Here is a 23,297-nt window from a genome sequence, read left to right as displayed (position 1 = left end):
GGGGATTTCCTCAGGTATTTTGCTTTATCCATTTTTTTTTTTTTTTTTTTTTTTTGCGTTAGGCGGGCCTCTCACTGCTGTGGCCTCTCCCGTTGCAGAGCACAGGCTCCGGACGTGCAGGCTCAGTGGCCATGGCTCACGGGCCCAGCCGCTCCGTGGCATGTGGGATCTTCCCAGACCGGGGCACGAACCCATGTCCCCTGCATCGACAGGCGGACTCTCAACCACTGCGCCACCAGGGAAGCCCTGCTTTATCCATTAAAGGAAAAAGAATACTTAAAAAAATCAACAAGCTAAAAACAGAAAACTTTTCATCCCACTTAAGCTATTGATACAACAGGAAATATTCTCCAACAATGAATATTCTAGAGTTTCAGATAACATGTAGTACCTCTGTCTGTACCAGCATAGATTTAACAAAAAACTTCCAGGTGAAAATACAGCCATAGTAAATTCCATTATGTTTCTCATCCCTGTCCTGTCCTTGTTCAGAAACATAAGCCCTTATACTGAACTCAGCCCAGTTCAACGGTTATTCCATCCTCCTGACTTATCTTTCACAGTCACAAGCTTGCTATAAACTTTAACTTCATTCTCTAATACGTACATATTTTTTAAATAAGAATTAAAAAAACATTCTCCTCCGAACTAGAAACGCTGTACCTTTCATCTTAACATAAATCTGACTTTTACTTGAGGACGCTGATTCCACTGAGTCTCTTTCAAGTGAGCATGCACCTCCTCCTTTCCCTGTCCCCAAGGGTGAGGGATGCATGGCTGGAGGGACAGGCTCATTCTTATTTGCTGTTGAGGATGGTGTTATTTTGTTCCCAATTTGCACTCTCTTTTGGTTTTGGATAAAAATTCTCCAAGGCTTATGTTACACAATCTTGTTCGTTTTCCTTGGTTACGTCATTTAGTGCCCAGCTGAGTTTCAAGAAAGAAGTAAACAACTGCCGTAGAGCATAACATTAAGACAATGATGGGGGAGTTTTTACTGAATTTGAAAACATGAAAATCGCTGGAGATACATTTAATAAAGACTTTTTCAGTGGTTCATGGTCTCCTATTTCATCCTAAGAATTTCAATCACTATGGGAAACTTTATTATCTATATAAATAGAGTTATAAAAGATGCTAAAATTTGAATGTCTTAATCTTACTATCAATGAGTATCGCCTGCATTCCTCCATTTTTATAACTGGATTTTGCCATCACACTGAATTACTCAATCTCTGAAACCCCAAACTCCAAGATACCAATCTTGGACTATTATCTCCCAATTCTACAGTTCTTTGTTTCTGTACATTTACTCCATGGCCTCATCCAGCCACCAGCAGATGGATGACCCCATTTTCTCCTTATCAACCTTTCTGCCTAAAATATAAATAATATTAAAAAATATTTTTTTCCGTGTGAAAATATAAAAAATACGTATTTCTACAAGTATATATATTTCTACAAAGAGAGAGAGGAAACGAGATGGAGAGGGAGAAGGAGAGAGAGAGAGAGTGAGAGAGACAAAGAGACAGAGAGAGAGATACTGAGAATAAGTCGTTGCAGTGGAATGAACACCTCTAAAATGGAGCTGAAATAAAAACAAGAGCCTCTGGGCATTATTTTAAAATATACCTCAAGTACTGGGGAGACATATCATAAGTCCTAAAATTTTGTGCTGTCTTAACATCTTTGAGCCTCACAGGGCCCCGAAGCCCTAACTGTGAGCCCCCCCGCTTTTGCCAGATATGCTCCCCCATAGCAGGAGAGTCTCCCACCTGGCTAGTTCCCATAACAGCCAGACCACCTGGATCCCACCCAGTCGTCAACCTAACCAGCTTCAGTTCTCTGCCAGCTGAGCAGTTGTTCACTCTGCTTCTGAATGCAACCCCTGTGTGGTCCTACAGGGCATGCTGTGTTCTCCTCCCTGGGCTGTGAACATACGTGATTAATAACATATCGTCCATCTTATCCATCCAGTATCGAGTGTCTTGTGTTCAGCCATCCCCAGAACTCTAGAGCAGGACTCACTACTTCACCAGTGGGATGAAGAGGAAACAAGAGCAAACAAGACTGGGGAGCACAACACTTCACTTACAGCAAAAAAAAAAAAAAGTGTAGCAATAGACTCATGGCCATGTACTTAACTGGTATCACCTCATATCCTATCGCCTAGAAATGGCTGGTCCAGCTGAAGAGTGTACAGGTTATTGACAGATCAGTTACAGCACTTGTTGGGAGACAACAACCTGAAAGCTTAAGATTCTGTCTTGAAAAGCTTAACATAGTCTTTGAACCAACTATTGTGTGATACTGTCTCCCCCAAATCCAGAATACAAGGGGCTGGTAATCAAGGGGTAGAAGTGGTAGTGATGATCTCACTTTAATTCTAATAACACACTCACAGAATTTTTGTTTCTCATCTTGAAAACTCTGAGCTCTGCTGGTTAGGAGGTTTTAGACCCCAAGGAGAGAATGTTTCTACCATGAGACACAGCAGTGGTTCCACTGAATTGGAAGACTGAACTGCCACCTGGCCATTCTGAACTCCTTATGCAACTGAGCACTTGGGTAAAATAAAGGTTTACTACTGGCTGGAGTACTGACCCCAATTCCCAAGAGTAAATTGGGTTGCTAGGACATAATGGAGACAAAGAGGATTATGACCGGAATGCTGAGGATTCTCAGGGTGCCTATTACTACTTTCATGTCTTATAATAAAGATTAATTGAAAACTACAGCAAAAATTCCTACTTTAAATCCTGATTTTGACAATCATATCACCATATCCCTCTACTTCATCATCCTTTAACTTTTCATTGTTACGTTAATATACGGAAGTACATTGTATACCAGTGTCCACAATCGCAGCAAACCTTCTTCACCAGGCTGTTTCACTTATGCCGATGCAAATTGGCTCCAGTCTTCTGCTGGGTTTTGTGCCAAGAGACCTTGGTCCTCCTGTCACTCAGATTCATAACCCCTCTTTTGCCTTTCACCATTTTAATCGGCACTAGTGCTGAAGGAATTATCTATTTTTCCCCATTCAGAAACTTACCAAAGCTAACATAAACTGAGTGAATCCACTGTGGTCCTTTTACAAGTTTGAGGAGTTGGTAGAGCATTGGGATCACTTAATGCAAAATTTTGGTAGACATTCCATCTATCGTCACCCTTTTCACGCCGTTTTTAATTAACCGGGATCTAGGCAGTCTTCTCTTGATGGATGTCTAATTAGAGCCTTACATATGTGAGGTTAACTTCACCCCCACAGTGATATTTTTTCAGTCTGCTTATTGGAAAGACAGCCCTATATGACTTTAAAAAATTTAAAATATGTATCAACACAATAATTGTCACATATTTTCTGCCATGCAAGAGAAGGGATGTGGCCATTGAAGAATATTCCTATAGTTTTTTTCAGAAGACCTTCCTCAAGTTCCATTTTCTAATTCATATATATATATATGCACACATATATATATGTTATGAAGAACTGGCTCATGTGATTATGGAGGTTAAGTCTCACATTCTGCCATCTGCAAGCCGGAGACACAGGAAAGTTGGTGGTGTGATTCCAGTCCAAGTCTCAAGGCCTGAGGATCTGGGAGCCAATAGCGTAAATCCCATTCCAAGGGCACGAGAAGACTGATGGAGTAACTGTGTTAAGCTCTTGACAAACTCCAAATAAATTATTTGGCACATTTTACTGTAGCCCTTAGAATCCTTGTCATGTAATGGGACGTATGATCATGGTTATTCTTACTGAATAATCTGTTACAACTGAGTTGGGAGGAAGGAATATGTGAGAATTAGCTGGTAAGTAGAAGCGTCAATGAACTCATTACATAAAACAGTGGCTCTCTGGTTGGATGCCCTTCATCCATATTTGGAGGATATAATATATCTAATAAGTAGATATTGTTTAAAATGTCTACAAGTTATTTTGGTATATTCCCCCTTCCATCTCTGATATGAAAAACAATAGCTTGAAACATCTGGTCATAGGTGAGAATAGGAAGAGTGAAGAATTCTCTAGCTGTCCTCAAATTTGGGACAAGTAGCTCCCATTTTCCAATTAACTGAACTAATCAGAATCAATATATCATTACATTGATTAAACAAACATCATTATCTGCTATTATAACAATGTTGGTCATCATCATAATAATGATCAACAAACAGCAGTATATTTATACCATTTTTAAGAGTTTATGAAGTCTTTTTGTACTTTTCAGTTTCAAGGCTGGTCCAACCCGGGGCCAGCCCTACTTGGATACCTGAATCATGTTTAAATTACCTTATTTGTTGAGGACTTTCTTTCCTGAATTAATGATCTCAGAATGGGACTTTTGAGTAACATGGGAATTCATTAAGAAGTTAAAACAGCACAAAGTGCCGACTACATTTATCTTCACCTAACAATGATTTTTTTGTTGCAAAATCATTCTAATAACAATTCAGATTAAATCACGATAATGGATTTACCAGTAAATTAGGATACAAGCAGAATTACAAGAAATGGCTCCCAAGTTTCATTCAGGTATCTCTTACATGTATTTACTCTTGGTTTTCTGATTTAATGTCTCAGTTAAAATAGCATTACCTGAAATTGCTATTTTCCATATAATTTTTTTCAAAAGCATAAAAGATGAATCAATTAGAAGGTGATCAAAAATTTACAGATAAAGTTTCTCTCAAATATTGGTCAACATGAATTTATAAAATTTTACCTAACAATGATTTAAATAAAAACAAACATAACTATTAAAATATGAATTTGCCAGATATTTTGCTGCTTTTCACTAATCTTTCATAAGAGTCTTGTAAATTCTTTTGGTTGCAAGTGATGAAAGACAGAGAGTTTAGGATTTAGTATCGGCTTTAAAAAAACATACCGTGTTTGGTTTTTTACTTTTACATTCTTGCACCTTTAACACTAGCAATTTAACATTGGTAAACGGAATAATGGCACCTAAAGATAGCCTTGTCCTAATCCCCTGAACCTGTGAATACACTTCTCCCTTGGTATTCAAGGGGAATTGGGTCCAGGTCCCTCATATAAAATGACGTAGTATTTGCCTATAAACCTGTGCACATCCTTTTGAAACTTTATATCATCTCTAGGTTACTTATAAAACCAATGTAAATGCTATGTAAATAGTTGCCAACTCATAGCAAATTTATTTTGCCTTTTGGAAGTTTCTGGAATTTAATTTTTCCAAGTATTTTTGATTGATAGTTGGTTGAATCAGTGGATGTGGAACACGAGGGTGCAGAGGGTCAGCTCTATGCTACTTTACTTGCAAAAGGCACTTTATAGAAGTAATTCAGCATGTGGACCTTGAGTTGGTGGCATTATTGTGGATTCTCTGGGCGGGCTCAGTCCAATCAAATGAGTCCTTAAAAAGGAAGAACTTTTTCCATCTCAGAGAGGTGATGGCAGAAGGAGGAGGAGAGATGTGAAACATGAGAGACTTGCCCCCCTGTTGTTGGCTTTGATGGTGGAGGAAGGGGGGCCATGAGCCAAGCACTGCAGCACCTTCTAGAAACTGGGACTGGCCCTTGGCTGATAGCCAGCAACGTAACAGGGCCTTGGTCCTAAACTTCAAGGAAATGAATTCTGTCAACAGCCCAAATGAGAAGGCAATGGATTGTCCCCTAGAGCCCCTCGAAATGAATGCAGTCTGCAGCCTGGTGAGACCTGTATTGGACTCCTGACCTCCAGAACAGTAAGATAATAAATCTGTATTTTTTTAGCTGCTTATTTTGTTATGGCCTCAATAGGACACAAACTTTCAAAATCCCATCTTAATTAATGTCTGATTATGAATACAGAGCAGAAAGTTATGTGAATGCTTCATTTCTGGTGATGAATGCGTGGAGTCCTAACCACTGAACCGCCAGGGAATTCCCTGTTTTACATTTTTTTGACCTTTAGACATTTGCCCACTGCTCTATCTTTTGACGGACAACGTTCTTTTTTTTTTGGGACAATGTTCTTTTATAATATTCGGAATCCATTCTGAAGATGGTACTTTCTCTACCTGCTCTCCCATGATGGGTTCCCTGCCAGTTCTTAAGGTCTTCATCTTTGTCTACACAGCTAGACAGTCAATGACCACACTGGTAATGACCTATTTTGATCTTTAAGATGCCTCTTGTCTTCTCCGTGTTCCTAAGCTCTCTTTTTAGATGCTTGTCCCCACAGCACCTGCTCAGTGGCTGTGTTGACAGAGGGCAGTTTACCTCTTGCCAAACCCTTCCTCTTACAAATAAGTGAATCAGGGAAGACATCTCTCTCCAATCAGATCAATCAGATCCTCTTTCCAGGAATTTGGATTTAGAACTCTGATAATTTAAAATAAATGTTGATATAAATAATGTATATCTCAAATATTTAAATGTATCCAATATATATACTTGTATATATATATCTATGATTGAAATATACATATATCTGTGATGACTGAAGCAACCATTACCTTCCATGTGCAGAGAGAAGTGGAAAGAGTCTGCAGACAGAGAAACATGAATCAGGTATGTACTAGTTTGCTGTGATGCTGCAGGAATTTACCACAAGCTTGGTGGCTTAAAATAACACTAATGTATTCTATTATAGCTCTGGAAGACAGAAATCCAAAGTCAGTTTTACTGGGCCTAAACCTGGGTGTTGGCTGGGCCATGCCATGAGCTCTAGGGCAGAGAGAATCCATTTCTTTGCTTTTTCCAGCTTTGAGATGTGCAGTCCTTGGCTTATGGCCCCTTCCTCCAACTTCAAAGCCAGCAGCATAGCATCTTCAAATCTCTGCTTCCAAGATCACATTACCTTCTTTTGTGTGGTAAAATCTGCCTCTACCTCTCTCATGTGACACTTGTAAATACAATAGAACCACCTGGGTAATCCAGGATAATCTCCCTATCGCAGGATCTGTAATTGCATCCGCAAAATCCCTTTGCCATATAAACTTCATATGTTACTTAGAGTCACAGGGTCAGGGATTAGGTCTGGATATCTTTTGGGGCCATCATTCAGCTTACCACAAGATATTTGGAAAAAACCCAATAATACAGAGACCAAATGAACCCCGAGAAGGCAAGAGAGAAATTCAGAGGGAAGAGAGTGTTTGCCTTGGATTTTCAAGGATTTCTAGTTCCTGATTCTAGCCCCTTAGCAGGTCTTGCTGTTTCTTACCTTTTGGGGTTTTATGTGGTATTCTTGATTATTATTATAATAAATACCCATTTCACTTAAGCCAGCTTGACTATTCTTCTGCTTTTGTTTTCCCCCAACCAAATGCATCCTAGGATACTAATTCTTCTGTAGATGATGGTCACATTGGCCAGTTGCCACAGATGATCAATCTGGACTCATGGTCAGTTACTGCTTCTGAATAGTTGGTTCTCCTTTCAAACCGTTGCTTCTCACAGTCTATTGTCAGTCATCCTGATGCTTCCTGGTCTGTAGATTTTTCCAGGTAATTAGGACTGGTAGGGAATGCTCTTGTCTCAGAAAAAGTGGATAACTTCCATGTTAACTTCTGTTTCCCCTCTTAAGTTTCTTCCCATTCCATACTTCATGACATAGTGAAGTATATATTCAAAACTAGTGATGTAGTTTGGGGCAAGACGCTTAATCTCAGTGAACCTCAGTTTTCTCATCTGTAAAATGGAGATAAAAATATCAGCTTCTCAAGGTTGTTAAGAGGATTAAATGAGATATGTATGTACATATTTAAGTACATGTACAAACACAGGGTTATGTTACTCCTCTTCCTTGTTTTTGTATTATTATTATTATTTACAGTCTTTGGCTGTCAGGGATGATTCCAATCATCTTGCAAATTCTGAAAAAACCCAGTTAGATGAGTCACTTTTTTTTTTTCTGTCTGTGTCATGTGGCATGTGGGATCCTAGTTCCCCAACCAGGGATCGAACCCGCATCCCCTGCAGTGGAAGCGCAGAGTCTTAACCACTGGACTGCCAGGGAAGTCCCAGAAGATTCATTTTTAATTACATGTGGTTGCATGACTTAGACTATCTCCGTTAATTCTACTTTAACTATTAAAAAAAAATAGGAGAAGCATGTTACTGATGGGAAACTAAGGTCAGAGAGGTTAAGTGTCACCTGGTAAAGAAGTAATAGAGCTAGCCTTAAAATTCAGGTTTTCTGACTTCAGTATTTTTCTTTAATTCATAATGTTCTGTGTGTGAGACGGTCCAATAACAGTTCAGAGCATGTTATTTTCTCGATGGCTGAATTGTCTCCTATGGACCTTGACTATAATACTTTGCATCTGATGTGGCACAAAGCTTTTTCATTTCTTCTTACACATCTTTGATTTTACGATCTTCAAGCATGCCTTACTCCACATTGTGTCCAAGAGTTGAAAATGACATTCTTAGCAAACAAACTTTCAAGGTTTCCTGTGCAAAAAGGGCAAAATTTTGTTGACTGCATCTCTCAACACTTCCTTTACCTTTTCATTCCTTAGACTATAAATGAAGGGGTTCAGAAGACGGGTCCCCATTATGGTGAGGATAGCTGTCACTTTGTCAAATTCCAGGGAATGACTCTGGCTGGGTCTCACATACATGAAGATGTTGCTCCCGTAGGCAATGGAGACCACAGTGATGTGAGAAGTACAGGTGGAAAAGGCTTTCTGACATCCTTGGGCCGAGGGGATGCGCAGGATGGTAGAAATGATGTAGGTGTAGGACATGGTGGTGAGCACCAGCGAGGTCAGGACCACGAGGGAAGATAAGAAGCAGCTTATCATCTCAATGAAATGAGTGTCTATGCAGGCCGCCTGCAGTAAAGGAGCGATGTCACAGAAGAAATGACTAATTTCTTCAGTGCAGTATGGCAATCTGGACACCACAATAGTTGGGCAAAGCACTGACGGGAAGGCCCCCTCCCAGCAGCCCAGAACTAACAGGAGGCAGGCCCTGCTATTCATGATGATGGTGTAGCACAGCGGGTTACAGATGGCCACGTAGCGGTCAAAGGACATCACCTCCAAGAAGATAAACTCCACTGTCCCCAGAAAGAAGTAGAAATATGTTTGGATGACGCAGCCAGCAAAAGGTATGTTTTTCTTTTCCTCTAAGAGGCAAGCTAGCAACTTTGGGGCAATAGTAGTTGTGAATAAAATGTCCCAAAATGACAAACTATTGAGGAAGAAGTACATTGGTGTTTGGAGACGATTATCAGTCCATATTAAGGAAATGATAACAATGTTTTCTGTTATAGTGAGTGTATAAACCAGCAGGAGAATGAGAAATAGCAAGATCTGAAGCTCCTGGACAGAGGGAAAGGAGACAAGGGTGAATTCAATCATGCTAGTCTGGTTTCTCATGGCCATTTCTGTGTGAGGGGTGAAGAAATGAAGAAGGTTAGAACAGTTTAAGATGTATTTCAAGTGTTTTATGATTACACTAAATATAGAATAGAGAGAACATTCAAGAGTGAGGGGTTCTAATTCTGTCTGTGGACTTGGGCAAATCAAATTATATCACTAGGCCTCAGTTCTCATCTATATAATTGATGTGCTGGGGGAAAAAAAGCAAACAGCAACTCTGTGATCATTTTAAACTTTAACTATTTGATTTTTATTTAACTAAAATATTTCTTCTCTTTTTTTTTCCTTCCTTAAACCCAAATGTATTCAAACTAACTGAAATATGTAATTAACTGAAAATCATTCAAGTTATTTTGATCATATATTTTAATCATTTAATAATATGGATATCCTAGCTGAAAACCTCAGATTATATTTATTGAAGGAAGAGAAGCTATCAGACAGATTCTATTTTCATTCCTCTGTTAAGACTGACTAGCATATCATGAACTGAAGGATCCTTTTAACCTATCATTATTGAAATAACAACTGAGTTATTTCAAATGAGTTAAGATGAGATAAACAATAGATTAGGTAAAATTTTAAACAGAATTAGCAATTAGGAAGATATATCAAAAGAATTTATCTTTAATGAAGCAAAGAGAGATAGACATTGAAAATATGAGACAATGTTCAAAGAAATGAAAGGAATGGGAACATTTATATACATAGTTTGTATCCTTCAGGAGAGAGAATAGAGTGAGTGAAGCTGGGGCAGTATTTAAAAGGAAAACAGATTCAGGACACTCAAGGGAGAATATGGAAAACAACCAGAAAGGGAAGATCACTTATATAGGAACAGCAGTTAAAATGACTGTCGGTTTCTCAACAGCAGCAAAGGAAGCCAAAACTTAGTTAAATAATATCTTTAAAGTATGGTGAGAAAATGATTGCCATCTCAGAATTGTATATCTAGTAAGATTATCTTCTATTGTAAAATAAATATATTACAGACAAAAACTTCGGGAATTTATTACCAACGGACCAGATGTAAAGTAATTTCTAAAAAATACAATTCAAGAATAAAGAAAATAATATTAAGATAATTTAATATGTAGAAAGAAATAAAAAATAAAATGGTGAACATGTACATAAATCTAAATGAAAATTCTCTGTAAAAAGTCATAATAGTGTTGAATTTGTGAAGTTAAGCTAGGATGACAATAGAATGTGAGAGTGGAGAGGAAAAATTGGAGCTTCCAAACCAAACGATACAAGAGAGGATAAAATACTGTTTCATGTTAGATTTTAAGTTAAATAAACTTGATAAATTTTCTAGAGTACTCACTGAAAGAATAGAAACAGTATAATTTCCAAATTTGTAGACAGGAAAAAATGTTATAAGAGAAACAAAACTCGACTATAACAAAAATATAAATAAATACCAACAGTTAACACAATTAGGGCTTCCCTGGTGGTGCAGTGGTTAAGAATCCACCTGCCAATGCAGGGGACACAGATTCGAGCCCTGGTCCGGGAAGATCCCACATGCCGTGGAGCAACTAAGCCCGTGCGCCACAACTACTGAGCCTGCGTTCTAGAGCCTGTGCTCCGCAACAAGAGAGGCCACGATAGTGAGAGGCCCACGCACCGCGATGAAGAGTGGCCCCCACTCGCTGCAACTAGAGAAAGCCCTCGCACAGAAACAAAGACCCAACACAGAAAAAAAAAAAAAAAAATTTACATATTAAAAAAATTCATAGTTAAAAAAATTATATTCTGTACCTTTGCTGGCCAATATTGTAGCCACAAGCCATGTGTGGCCACTGAGCATTTGAAATGTGGCTAGTTTGTTTTGAGATGTGCTGTTAAGTATAAAATGCATTATGAATTTTAAAGATTTGCACCAAAAAAAAAAAAGAACGTAAATGACCTTAATAGAGTTATGTTATTACATGTTTAAAAGATAATATTTTTGGATATAGTGCTACTAACCTTCCGGAGTCTGTCCCCAAGCAGTGTCCGCCTACCTGGTGTCACTCACGCCAGTAGAATAAGACCGAGTTCAGTTCAGAAGCAAAGGATGGTTTTATCCTTTGATCAGAGAATGGAGAGGTGCGTACTCCCACTCTGGAGCAGAGGCTTCCGGGACAGGCGGACGGCGAGGGCGGGGCTGCTTGATAGCGTGTGGATAGTGTCGGGCGCAAGGAGTTCTCGCGAGGCTGGAGCAGCTCTGCGGCTCACGCTCCACATCACAGTGCCTGGTGCAGCGTCTCTGCACACGGCCCGCCGCCGCCATCTTGAATTGGGTGTAGTGGGCGGTGTTTCTCCGCACAGCCCCTCGAGCTGGGGTGTCGGCGTCGGCGTTTCCCGCGAGAAAGTCTGGTCTGAAGTGCAGGGGACGGGGCTTCCGAACGCGGCCCCCTATGAGCAAGTGGAACTAGACTGAGCACAGAAGAAAAGAAAAAAAAGGTTAGACCTAATTTTATTACCCAGATTCTGTTTTTATTTCCTGGGAATTGTTAATGGTCTTTGTTGGTGACAAACCCCTTCTCTGCCTTTTGTCTCGCTCGGTCTTGAGGGGGGCTGAGGGTAGAGGTCTGTCTCCTGTGAGTGCCTCCTGCTGAGCGTGGGTGTCATCATCACCCTGGGAGAGAAGCAGAGCTGCTCCCCAGCTGCTGCCTTTAGATGCGTGTGATGGTCACCAGGCCTCGGCCCTGACTGTTTGTCTCCCTCAGTGAGCACCACTTGTTTATCCTTTTGGAGACAAAGGACACCAGACAATGTAGGATGCATGGCCCAAATATTAGCAAGAGAATAATGATCTTATATCAAATTTTTCCTAAAAATGAAGGTATCTTGGTCTTTGGCGAGGCTCACTGCCGTGGCCTGAATATCCCTGGTCACACATTGCTGTTTTTCGGAAGAGAAGCTTCAGGTTAGAGAGAGGGTCACACAAGTAGTCAGGGGTGGCTCTTGCCCCGTATTGTCTCTTTGGAGGTTGGGGCTTGGGGGCCTCTTCCATAGAGTTGATGTACTCATGGAGTGATCCCTGCCACTTCAGGCCAGAATGGGTGGCTAGGATCACTGAGTGGGGTCCGTGCCACTTAGGAGCGAGCTGGTCTTGCAGGCTCCTGTTTTCCAGGTTAGGTGCACCCAGTCTCCTGGCAGGAAGGGGTGCAGAGTCAGGTCAGGTAGGGGCAGCACCTGGTGACCATATTCAGCAAGAGCTCTCCTGGTTTCTCCTACCTGGAGGCACACTTGAGTTGTTCCATTTCAAGGGACTTCAAGGTGTCCCTTCTCTGGGACTTGAGGAGTGGGTCTACCATACATGAGTCTGAACACATTTAACCCCAGGCAAAGCAGGACCATTGAAAGCAAGTTAATACAATATTTTTGAGTTTCCTGACATAGCTTTGCTAAGGCCCATTTCAAGGCCTGATTGGTTTCAAGGCCTGACTGGAGCTCTCTACTTTTCCTGATGATTGGGGTCTCCAGGTTAAGTGCAAGGTCCATTTCATGCCCAGGGAACTCGTTATCCCATTTGTTACTTGAGACACAAATGCTGGACCATTATTGCTTTGTAGGGGTCCTGGGAGCCGAAACCTAGGGATTATTTCTTTTAGTAATGCCTTAGCCACTTCAGCTGCCATTTCAGATCTAGCAGGGAATACTTCTCTCTACCCAGAAAATGTGTCCACTAGCACCAAGAGATGCCTGAAATTGCCCAGTATTCTCAGCATGGCAGTCTTCTCCAGGGTATGTTCCTCTGGTCTGAATGGACCTTATCTGGGAGCCTGGGGGTTCTGGTGCTGGGGCTGTTCACTGTGCAGATGGGGCAGGTCTCGACTCTCCGACTAACTATACTTTCATGCCAGGAGTTACCAAGACCTCAACTCAACTAATCGATTATATAGGGCTTCCCTCCCATATTGAGGCCCGTTATGAGCCTCCCTGATGGCTTGACAAGCTGCAGTTTGGGGAAAGAGGTATTGCCCATGTTTATTAACTAGCCACCCACGGCCTCCTAGATCTTTACTGAAGTTCCATTTTCGGGCTTTGTGTAATTCTTCTTTTGTGTAGATTGGGGAATAATTGGATGGATCTGGCTTCAAGGTATGAGATGGGTGGCTGCCAAGTTACTGGTCTGGGGCTGCCCTTTTGGCGGTTGCATCCACCTTGTTGTTTCCCTTTATTACCTCCGCATCATCCTTTCGGTGACCCCTACAATAAATTACTCTGTCTTTTTTGGAAGCTGTACTGCTTCTAAGAGCAGTATGTTTAAGCCATGTTTCACTTGTTTATTCTCTGTAGTAATAGCCCCGTGTGTGTGTAGGACGGCATACGAATACCGAAAATCTGTGTAAACATTTTAAGAACTTCCCTGTCCCTAGCTCTAAGGCTTCCCTCTTCTAAGAGCTATCAGCTCCACCTTTTAGGCAGAAGTCCTGGACCTAGGCTTCTTGCTTCTGTGACTTGGGTTTGGGAGGTCACTGTGTATCCCACCAGCCTTTTTCCTTCTCTCATAAAACTGCTCTTTCTGTGAACCATTCCTCTTTGGTGTTTGGGAGAGGCTCGCTTCCTAGGCTGGGACAACTGGAATAGATTATATATGGTTTCTATACAATCATGCTTCAGGGGCCCAGGTTCTGTGGGTAGCAGGGTGGCAAGATTTAGTGTGTGACAGGTTTTTATAGGAGCCACTGGGTTGTCTTAAAGCACAGCTTGACTTTGAATTGACCTTTGGGGGATAGCCATTCTGTTCCCTTAGAACTTACTAAAACCTGAACCTGGTGTGGAGTCCATATAGTGATTAGCTGAACAAATGTTAACTTTTTAGCATCCCTTAGCAGGGGCAAGAAGGCCATCCCTTAGTGGTTTGATCTAGTTGTTTAGAGAAATAAGCAACCACCTAAGTAAGGGGTCCCAGTTTTTGAGCTAGTACCCCAAGGGCAATTCCCCTTCTCTCATGAAAGTAAAGGTCAAAGGGTTTAGCTAAATCTGGGAGGGCCAGGGCAGGGTAATTGCTTTTTCAGTTCTTAAAACGCCCCTTCCCACTCTGATTTCCATTCAAAAGGATCATTATCCTTTCCTTTCAACTATTCATACAGAGGCCTAGCTATTAGACCAGAGCTAGGGATTCAGATGGGGCAAAACCCAGCCATCCTCAGGAAACCTCTAAGCTGTCTTCTAGTTTTGGGTGGGGTCAGGCTGAAAAATGGCTTTTTTTCTTTCATGGGGTTGGCTTCCCTGACCTTCTGTGCGAATGAAGCCGAGGTAGGTCACCCTAGTTTGTGATATTTGAGCCTTTTTCTTGGGAGGTTCTATTTTTACTTCCTGGGAATTATTAATGGACCATGCTGGTGACAAAACCAAGTTAAATAAACTGTAGTATTAAAATTTACTTCATCTTTCTGTTTTGCTTTTTAAAAATGGGTTTCTACACACTTTACCCATGTGATAGTGGCTTCGATAGTGGAATAAGACTTTTCTGTGTTCTACAATTAAAGGGACAATGTAAGAAGAACTTAAGAAAAAAATCTCAGTGGCAGAAACCCCAAATCAAGTAAACCATCTAGCCATTTAATCCACAGGGGCAGAGCAAAGAAAGAGAATCAAAGTCCAAGACCAGGGAGGCCAGAGGAGAACAAGAATATTAAAGCAAAGGTTCAGAGGATGTTTTGAGAAGAGTGGCTACAAGCAGCAGCATTTCCTGAGTCACTGGATTCAAACATGGTCTAGAAAGTGGTATCCAAGACCTGACTCCAGGTAGATTCTTGTTCCTTTAAAGGCTTCTAGGTTCATCCTGACACTTATCGCTTAAGTTGCAATTTTTTTGGTCAATAATACTGGCTTTACTTTTACAAAAATAATCATTCAAGCTAAGAGAATAGCATTATTTATGCTCTGCTAGTTCACTTAGGGTAGGAGGAGTAATAATGCCTGTGATTACTGGGATGCTAAATTAGTGAAAAACAACATAGTCGATTATTTAATCATCCCTTTATTTTACATTCCATTGTTTAAAAATAATGTTTTAATGCCTGTGGCAATAATATTCTACAATGACATCAAAAAGACATCCTTCATTGTCCTGTTGGAAGTTTTTTCAAAAGTTTTTATTAAATAGTAAACAATTAAAAAATAATATTAATGGAAAATATGTAAAGTATACAAAACTCCGATACAATGAACACCTGGGTCCCACTACCTAGTTTAAGGAGTAGAGCGATGTCTGTACGTTGGATGTTCCCAGTGAACCTTGGGCTGATTCCATTCCCTTCACTCCCTTTACACTAGAAGTCATCACTCTCCTAAATTTTGGGTTCATTTTTCCCTTGTTTTAAAGTTTACCTCATGTGTCCATATTGCAAGTTTTTGATCTTTATATTAATTTAATTCTACTGAAATTTTCTTTTTTTCACTGAAATTTTTACTTTTTCGACATTTATGTCATCGCATGTGTGTGAAAGTAATTCATTAGCCAAAGTGTAGTATCCCATTGTGTGAGTAGATCAACATGTATTTTTCTGCTGTTGTTTTTATTTATAAATAATATGAATTTCCAGAATGTAAGAACCCTTTTCTTTTAAACATCCATAATACTTTGGTGGGTTCTTCATACCTGTCAATAGGTATAGATATGACACAAAGATACTATTACCAGCCTCCCTGCAAGAATTCCTTCTATTAGGGAAAAGAAAAATAGAAAACTTTATTCAGTTTGGATTTGCCCAGTAGCAGACAATGAGACGAGGGTTTGGGTATAACCCAATTTATTTGAAAGATGATCCCAAGAAACATGATAAGGGAATGCGAAAGTGAGTCAGGAAAGGATAGTCAATTAAGCAAGTGTCAATGAATAGTTTACTGCTGTGGGGAACTGGGGCTCAATCACACTGGAGATTTTCTGGAAAAATGGTCTGTAAACACCTCCAAGTTGTCCCACTAGGGTGAAAAGGAAGCTAGGGTATTTTTGTACTGACTCCTGCCCCACATTGGTTCGTGGCCTGCCTCATATATGTAAACCAAAAAAAGTCCTTGGCCAGAGACTACTGCCAGGCAGAGGATGTGGGGAGTCCTCAGGACATAAAGACATTATCTGAAGGTGACCTCTGGAGTGGGCTGGAAGGATGTGAACAGAGGTCCTAAGAAATGCTATGGTCATAATTCATTCACTTCTTAAACTATTACCTTTCCAAAATGCAAACCATGTAATACTGCTCTGCTTCTTTAGGATCTTCAATAATTTATTGCTTATACGTTGCATTAAAATAACTTAATAACTTTGCATAGTATTATGGAACTAACACTCAGACCCAGCCTACCTCTGTAGTCCCCTCAAAGCCATGTGTTTACCTAGTAGCGCACACATCTCTCTCAGGCACAGTCTACTATTTAGCTAAAATGTCCTCACCATTGCCCAGAGACACCCCTTTCATTTTTCATTCATTCATTGACTTGTTCTTTCAAGAAACACATATTTATTGAGCATTTACTATGTTGAGCACTGTAGTTACAAAGATCTAGAAGTCCTATTCTTTAGAAGCTCATACCTGAGCATGGGAGGTAAACATACACTTGATGAAAATAAAAGGTAATAAATATTTAACAGAAATATGTAAAATATATAATGATTAATCCTGTACAGATGTTGGAGAAGGTTTCCAAAAAGCGTTTAAAATAGATTCATTCACAATTTTGTGCCTTTAAAAATTTTACTCTCGCCACTTGGGATGCCCTTCCCTGATTCTTCTGCTGGAAAATCTTCTATACATCCTTCAAAATCCAAGTTAAATATTCATTTTCTTTGTGGAATATCCCTGTCTCAGACATAGTTAAGTGCTTATTTCTTTGTGTTCCAATTTTACATCATAGCATACAGCATCAATTAATCATGTGAAAATAAGATTGGTAAAGTGAACCTCAAGAGTAACAGTTAACTAGATGCAGGGAAGTGAAGAAAAGGAGACAATATTTACAGTTCAGAACTGTCCAGCCCTTCATTTGTTAACAATAAATGAAAGTGTGACTTCTCAATGACACTTTGTTGATGGCCAGAACCCCAGTCTATACATTTGTCAGATGTTATTAAGCATCTGTTAAGAACAGATTCGTGTTCTTCTTTGAGAGGAATAAACTGTAGTAATCGTTAAGCCAAGAGAAGTGATAGAATCAGAGATAGTTTTAATTTTATCTTAACATGTAAACATTTTATGACTTGCAATAAGTTACTTAGCTAATTTAAATTGCTATGTTTTAATTAGCAAAATGGAGATATTTAAACCTACATCATTGAATTGTAAAGATTGACTTGGATGCTTCTTTAAAGCAATTCACACTGTATCTTGAACATAATAGGGATTTGGCAAATGTTATCTTCCTCTCTTCTCTGTTTCTTAAGAAATACATTTTAATTAATAATTTTTTTAAAAAGCTAAAGAAAGGCATATGTAGTTCACAAGGTTTTCCTTTGGATATAATTCTTCAAGAATATTAGGGGCAAAGAACACTGTTTAAGAGTGTGCTGGGCTTCATAGCCAGACAGAGTTTAAGTTCCCACTGGTCATTCGTGTGGTGTTAGGCAAGCTCTCTGAGCACACACTCTTCAAATGCACTATGAGAAGGATACAAGTACCCAACTCACAGGTCACTGTGAAGAATAGATATTATCTGTAAAGGGCTTAGTACAGGGCTGAGCATGTAATGAGTACATGGTAAATGTTAGCCAGTAGTAAGTATAATAAAATGTTTTAATTTAATATAAACTATTTTATACATTAATTTATAATTATGTAATATTTTGAGGCAAAATTGGATGAGGCTGTTTCCTGTGATAGTTCTCACAATTACTTTTCCTTCACTTAGTCACTAAAATGCTGAACCCTTGAATATATGATCCCACAAATATATGATAGATGTTGGAATATTGGAATTATACATTTTATCTCAATCCAACATCTATTTATGTTTTTTTTCCACATGTTTATTGGAGTATAATTGCTTTACAATGTTGTGTTAATTTCTGTACAATAAAGTGAATCAACTATATGCATACACACATGTCCTCATATCCCCTCTCTCTTGAGCCTCCCTCCCACCCTCCCTAGCCCACCCCTCTAGGTGGTCACAAAGCACTGAGCTGATCTCCCTGTGCTATGCAGCTGCTTCCCACTAGCTATCTAATTTTACATTTGGTAGTGTATATATGTCAATGCTACTCTCTCACTTTGTCCCAGCTTCCTCTTCCCCCACTAGGGGGAACTCAACTCCGTTCTCTATGTCTGCACCTTTATTCCTGCCCTGCCACTAGGTTCATCAGTACTGTTTTTTAGATTCCATATATGTGCGTTAGCATACGGTATTTGTTTCTCTTCTTGACTTACTTTCTATTTATGTTTTATCTACAGCTAACAAATTGTAAAGAGATGTAAACAAAGACTTAGAAAAAAAGCCAAAAAGACCGTTTTTCCAATTTGCCAAAAAAGTAGACAAGATAAAAATTCTTAGGAAATATCAGAAATGCTGCTGCTGCTTAAAACTGCTACCAAAATTTGAGACTTTGTCAAAGACATTTAAAAGAAGCAAAAATACAAGCTTAAACATTATATTAGATTGAAAAGGACTTATAGTAAAGAAGCAAGCTGATAGACATTAAATCATAACTGTAGATGGAAAAGGATAAACTGAAGCTACCACCAGAAAATGTTTGAGATACCAAGAAAATGTAAATTTTTGTTGTGATTAGCTGAGATTTATAGAGCATATATCGTGTGCTGAGCACTATGCTAGGTTCTTGCCATTCTTACCTAATTTTATTCTCCTAATGACCCTATGAGGTAAATGCTTATCATTATGATCCCTCTTTTACAGTTAGAAAAATAAGACTGAGAGCGTGGGAGACTTGTTCAAAACCATACATGTGGTGGGTACCTTGGCTAGCATTCATCCCTGTGTTTGTCTTACTCTGTTACTGGCTGAATTGTGTTTTTCCCCCAAATTCATATGTTGAAGGCTTAACCACCCCCTCCAGACCCCATATCACAGAATGGCCGTTTTTGGAGATAGGACCTTTATAGAGGTAATTAAATTAAAATGAGGCTGTTAGGGTGGACCCCAATCCAATGTGACTGGTATTCTTATAAGAAAGGAAATCTGCAGACACAAAGAGACACCAGGGATGCACTGCCAGGGGAATGGCCACGTGAGGAGGCAGCAAGTGGGTGGCCAGCAGCAAGCCAAGGAGAGAGGCTGTCCTCTCAGTGGAAACCAACCCTTCTGTCTCCTTGATCTTAGACTTCTAGATTCCAGAACTGTGAGAAAATTAATTTCTGTTGTTTAAGCCACCCAAGTTAGTGATATTTTGTCGCCGAAGTCCTGAAAAAGTAAGACACTTCCAAGCCCAGCTCTGCTCTACTGCCTCTCATATCCAATGTATGATTTGTGATACTGATAATAGCGTGCACTTTCTCGGTTTGTTGTTTACCCTCAGCATCACGTGGCTGCCTGCGAGCTGGGGCTCACAGCTGCTGCCCAGCATCACGAGAGAGTATCCCACCACACATCGTGAGCCTGGGAAAATATCAAAATTCAAAATTAGAAGCAGGGTTTCTACTAAATGCATGTGGGTTTTGCATCATCAGAAAGTCAAAAAATCATTAGTTGAACTATTGCAAGTTGGGGACTGTCTGTATTTCATTGTTTTAAATAGCCTTTTCACCCATTTGTGCCTCACCTTGCTGTCTTTGGTTCAGTAGTATGAAGATTATTATTTATAGACTCCTTACTTTGTATGCAGGGCTTCCCTGGTGGCGCATTGGTTGAGAGTCTGCCTGCCGATGCAGGGGACACGGGTTCGTGCCCTGGTCCGGGAAGATCCCACATGCCACGGAGCGGCTGGGCCCGTGAGCCATGGCCGCTGAGCCTGCGCGTCCGGAGCCTGTGCTCCGCGATGGGAGAGGCTGCAGCAGTGAGAGGCCCGCGTACCGCAAAAAAATAAAAATAAAAAATAAAAATAAAATAAATAAATAAAATTAGATAATACATGAGAATGTGTTTCTGTAAATGGCAAAGTTCTATACAAATGAGGGGAAACAAGTGACTGAGCAGCCCATCACCACATACAGCCTTTGAAGAAGCAGAACTAACTCAGAGCCTGGGAGTATGTAGTATCTATGTCAAGTCAGGAATAATTTATTCCTTCCTGTCACAGACAGACCTATTCCTGAACATAAAGACTCAGTATGTACAGGATGGTAGAGGTCAGCCTGTGGCCTGATGTTAACATGAAATGCAAACTCTTGGCTACTCCAGCTGGGCAAACACCCAACAAAAACAGAGAATAACAGAGAATGAAAAAGTCTCCTTTCTACCCATAACAAGGAAGTGAGTGGGTCCAGGAGCAAGAAAGAGTGCATCTATATCACTATGAATGGATATTCTAAGGTTTGTTCTAGGTGTAGAAATTAGATGGCTACAATGGAACCGAATGTAAATCATCCTTCAAGAACAGAAAAGGAGTCAAAATTAAGACATCATTGTTGCATAATGATAGGAACTGAAAATAATTTAGACTCAGTTTAAATACTCCTTTCCTGATTTGAACTCATACCCTGAGAGGATTAAAGCCTGTGAGTTTATGACTAATACATTCCAGATTTAATTTTCCTCAATGATTAACTGTTTTAGCATCCTCTAAGAATTCAAGTAGACTATACAACTTTATAATAAATCTCACAGTTCCTAGTCTCCTGAGAAGCCAAGGCAAAGCTCTGCAGTGAGCTCTTTGAAGCACAGGCCTTGTAGATGAATCGTGGATTCCAGGAAGAGTTCATTTTCAGTCCCAGGAAATAACAGAGTTGAGACTGTTGTGGTAAAGACCACAGAGCAGGGATGATGGAAGGTGAAAAAAAATCCTAGAAGCACAAAACTAAGAAGAAGCCATCAGTCAGCCTGTTGTCTCTAGGCAGAAATGAAAATGAAATCATTAACTATAACCTTTTCAAGTTTTCCCCAAAAGACATTGATACTCTTTGTTAGTCACTTAGACCATGTGTTATAGTCCTTAAATGTATAATATAATCCCTTCTACTGCAGATTCCAATTTTCCTAAAGCTTGAAATAAACAGAAAGAACTTTGGAGGTAACAAGTTCATTCTTCTTTGTCCATAGCAATATACAATAAAGAATATAATAAATACAGAAGACAGAGCCAGACTGAGACTCTGGATTTTTTTTCCTTCTTGGGATCATTCTGTAAAGTTTTGAACAAGGGGGTGATTTTCTTGGCTATGCTTCTGCCTAGGCTGGTTCACTAGGCTTTGGAAGGCTCTTGTGGGCTATACACTTCCTATTGCAAACATCTACCCTTTCATGTTGATCTGTTATTTGTGAAGAATACAGCTTTTAATACGTCATGTGTGAAACTCTTAAGCCCACCTAAGAGTAACAAAATCATGGATCAGCATTATTCTCTAGATATCCATTTATATTGTTCAAGAAAAAGAATGCCTGGAAACCATCAAGCTGTCAGTTGACATCTGTAAGAACTATTCTGACTCACCTTCACTGATCATTGTTTCTATGACTTCTGTTAGTGAAAGAAGAATGCCACAACGCATAATATGGATTTCAAAGTCAATCAGAGTTTTCTAAGTGTTCATAGTCAAAGACCTTAGTATAAAGAGACCTCAATAAATACTCTGTTTCAGACCTTTATTAAACAGATTTTTTAAAAAAACAAAGCAGAAAAAAAAAAACCGAAAACGCTGTGCCTGAGTAAATATTCTTAATTATTTAAAATTTCCTCTCTGATAATTCCAATATTCCTATCATATCTCAGTTGGGACCTCATGTTTCCTTGATGTCTTCGGAATGTTCTTTACCTTTCCACTTGACGTGTCTTGTGACATTTTAAAAACATCTTTATGGAGTATAATTGCTTTACAATGTTGTGTTACCGTCTGCTGTATAACAAAGTGAACCAGCTATATGTATACACATATCCCCATGTCCCCCTACCTTGTGTTTCCCTCCACCCTCCTTATCCCACGCCTCTAGGTGGTCACAGAGCACCGAGCTGATCTCCCTGTGCTATGCGGCTGCTTCCCACTAGCTATCTGTTTTACATTTGGTAGTGTGTATATGTCCATGCCACTCTCTCACTTCATCCCAGATTACCCTTCCCCCTCCCCATGTCCTCAAGTCCATTCTCTACATCTGCATCTTTATTACCGTCCTGCCGCTAAGTTCTTCAGAACCATTTTTTAATTTTTAGATTCCATATATATGTGTTAGCATACTGTATTTGTTTTTCTCTTTCTGACTTATTCCACTGTGTATGACAGACTCTAGGTCCATCCACCTCACTACAAATAACTCAATTTCATTTCTTTTTATGGCTAATATTCCATTGTATATATGTACCACATTTTCTTTATCCATTCATCTGTCAGGGACACTTAGGTTGCTTCCACGTCCTGGCTATTGTAAATAGTGCTGCAATGAACATTGTGGTACGTGACTCTTTTTGAATTATGCTTTTCTCAGGGTATATGCCTAATAATGGAATTGCTGGGTCATATGGTAGTTCTATTTTTAGTTTTTTAAAGAACCTCCATACTGTTCTCCATGTGGCTGTATCAACTTACATTCCCCCAACAGTGCAAGAGGGTTCCCTTTTCTTCATATCCTCTCCATTATTTATTGTTCGTAGATTTTTTGATGATCCATTCTGACTGGTGTGAGGTGATACCTCATTGTAGTTTTGATTTGAATTTCTCTAATGATTAGTGATGTTGAGCATCCTTTCATGTGTTTGTTGGCCATTAGTATATCTTCTTTGGAGAAATGTCTATTTAGGTCGTCTTCTCATTTTTGGATTGGGTTGTTTGATTTTTTGATACAGAGCTGCAACAACTGCTTGTAAATTTTAGAGATTAATTCTTTGTCAGTTGCTTC

General features: G+C 39.6%; 1 protein-coding gene across 1 annotated transcript; it reads right to left on the bottom strand.

Moving 5' to 3' along the window:
• Positions 1-8,414: 8,414 nt before the first annotated feature.
• LOC309826709 (olfactory receptor 6M1-like) lies at positions 8,415-9,377 on the bottom strand (the record flags this gene model as incomplete). Its single annotated transcript, XM_082661003.1, has 1 exon — positions 8,415-9,377. Exon 1 carries the CDS (start codon positions 9,360-9,362, stop codon positions 8,415-8,417), a length of 948 nt encoding a protein of 315 aa, XP_082517129.1. The 5' UTR covers positions 9,363-9,377.
• Between the last annotated feature and the right edge of the window lie 13,920 nt (positions 9,378-23,297).

The sequence above is a fragment of the Grampus griseus genome (assembly GCF_964374135.1).
Source record: "Grampus griseus genome assembly, chromosome: 8".
Lineage (NCBI taxonomy): Eukaryota > Metazoa > Chordata > Mammalia > Artiodactyla > Delphinidae > Grampus > Grampus griseus.
Note: the sequence above shows the minus strand (reverse complement) of the source record. Positions and strands in the feature narration are given on the sequence as shown.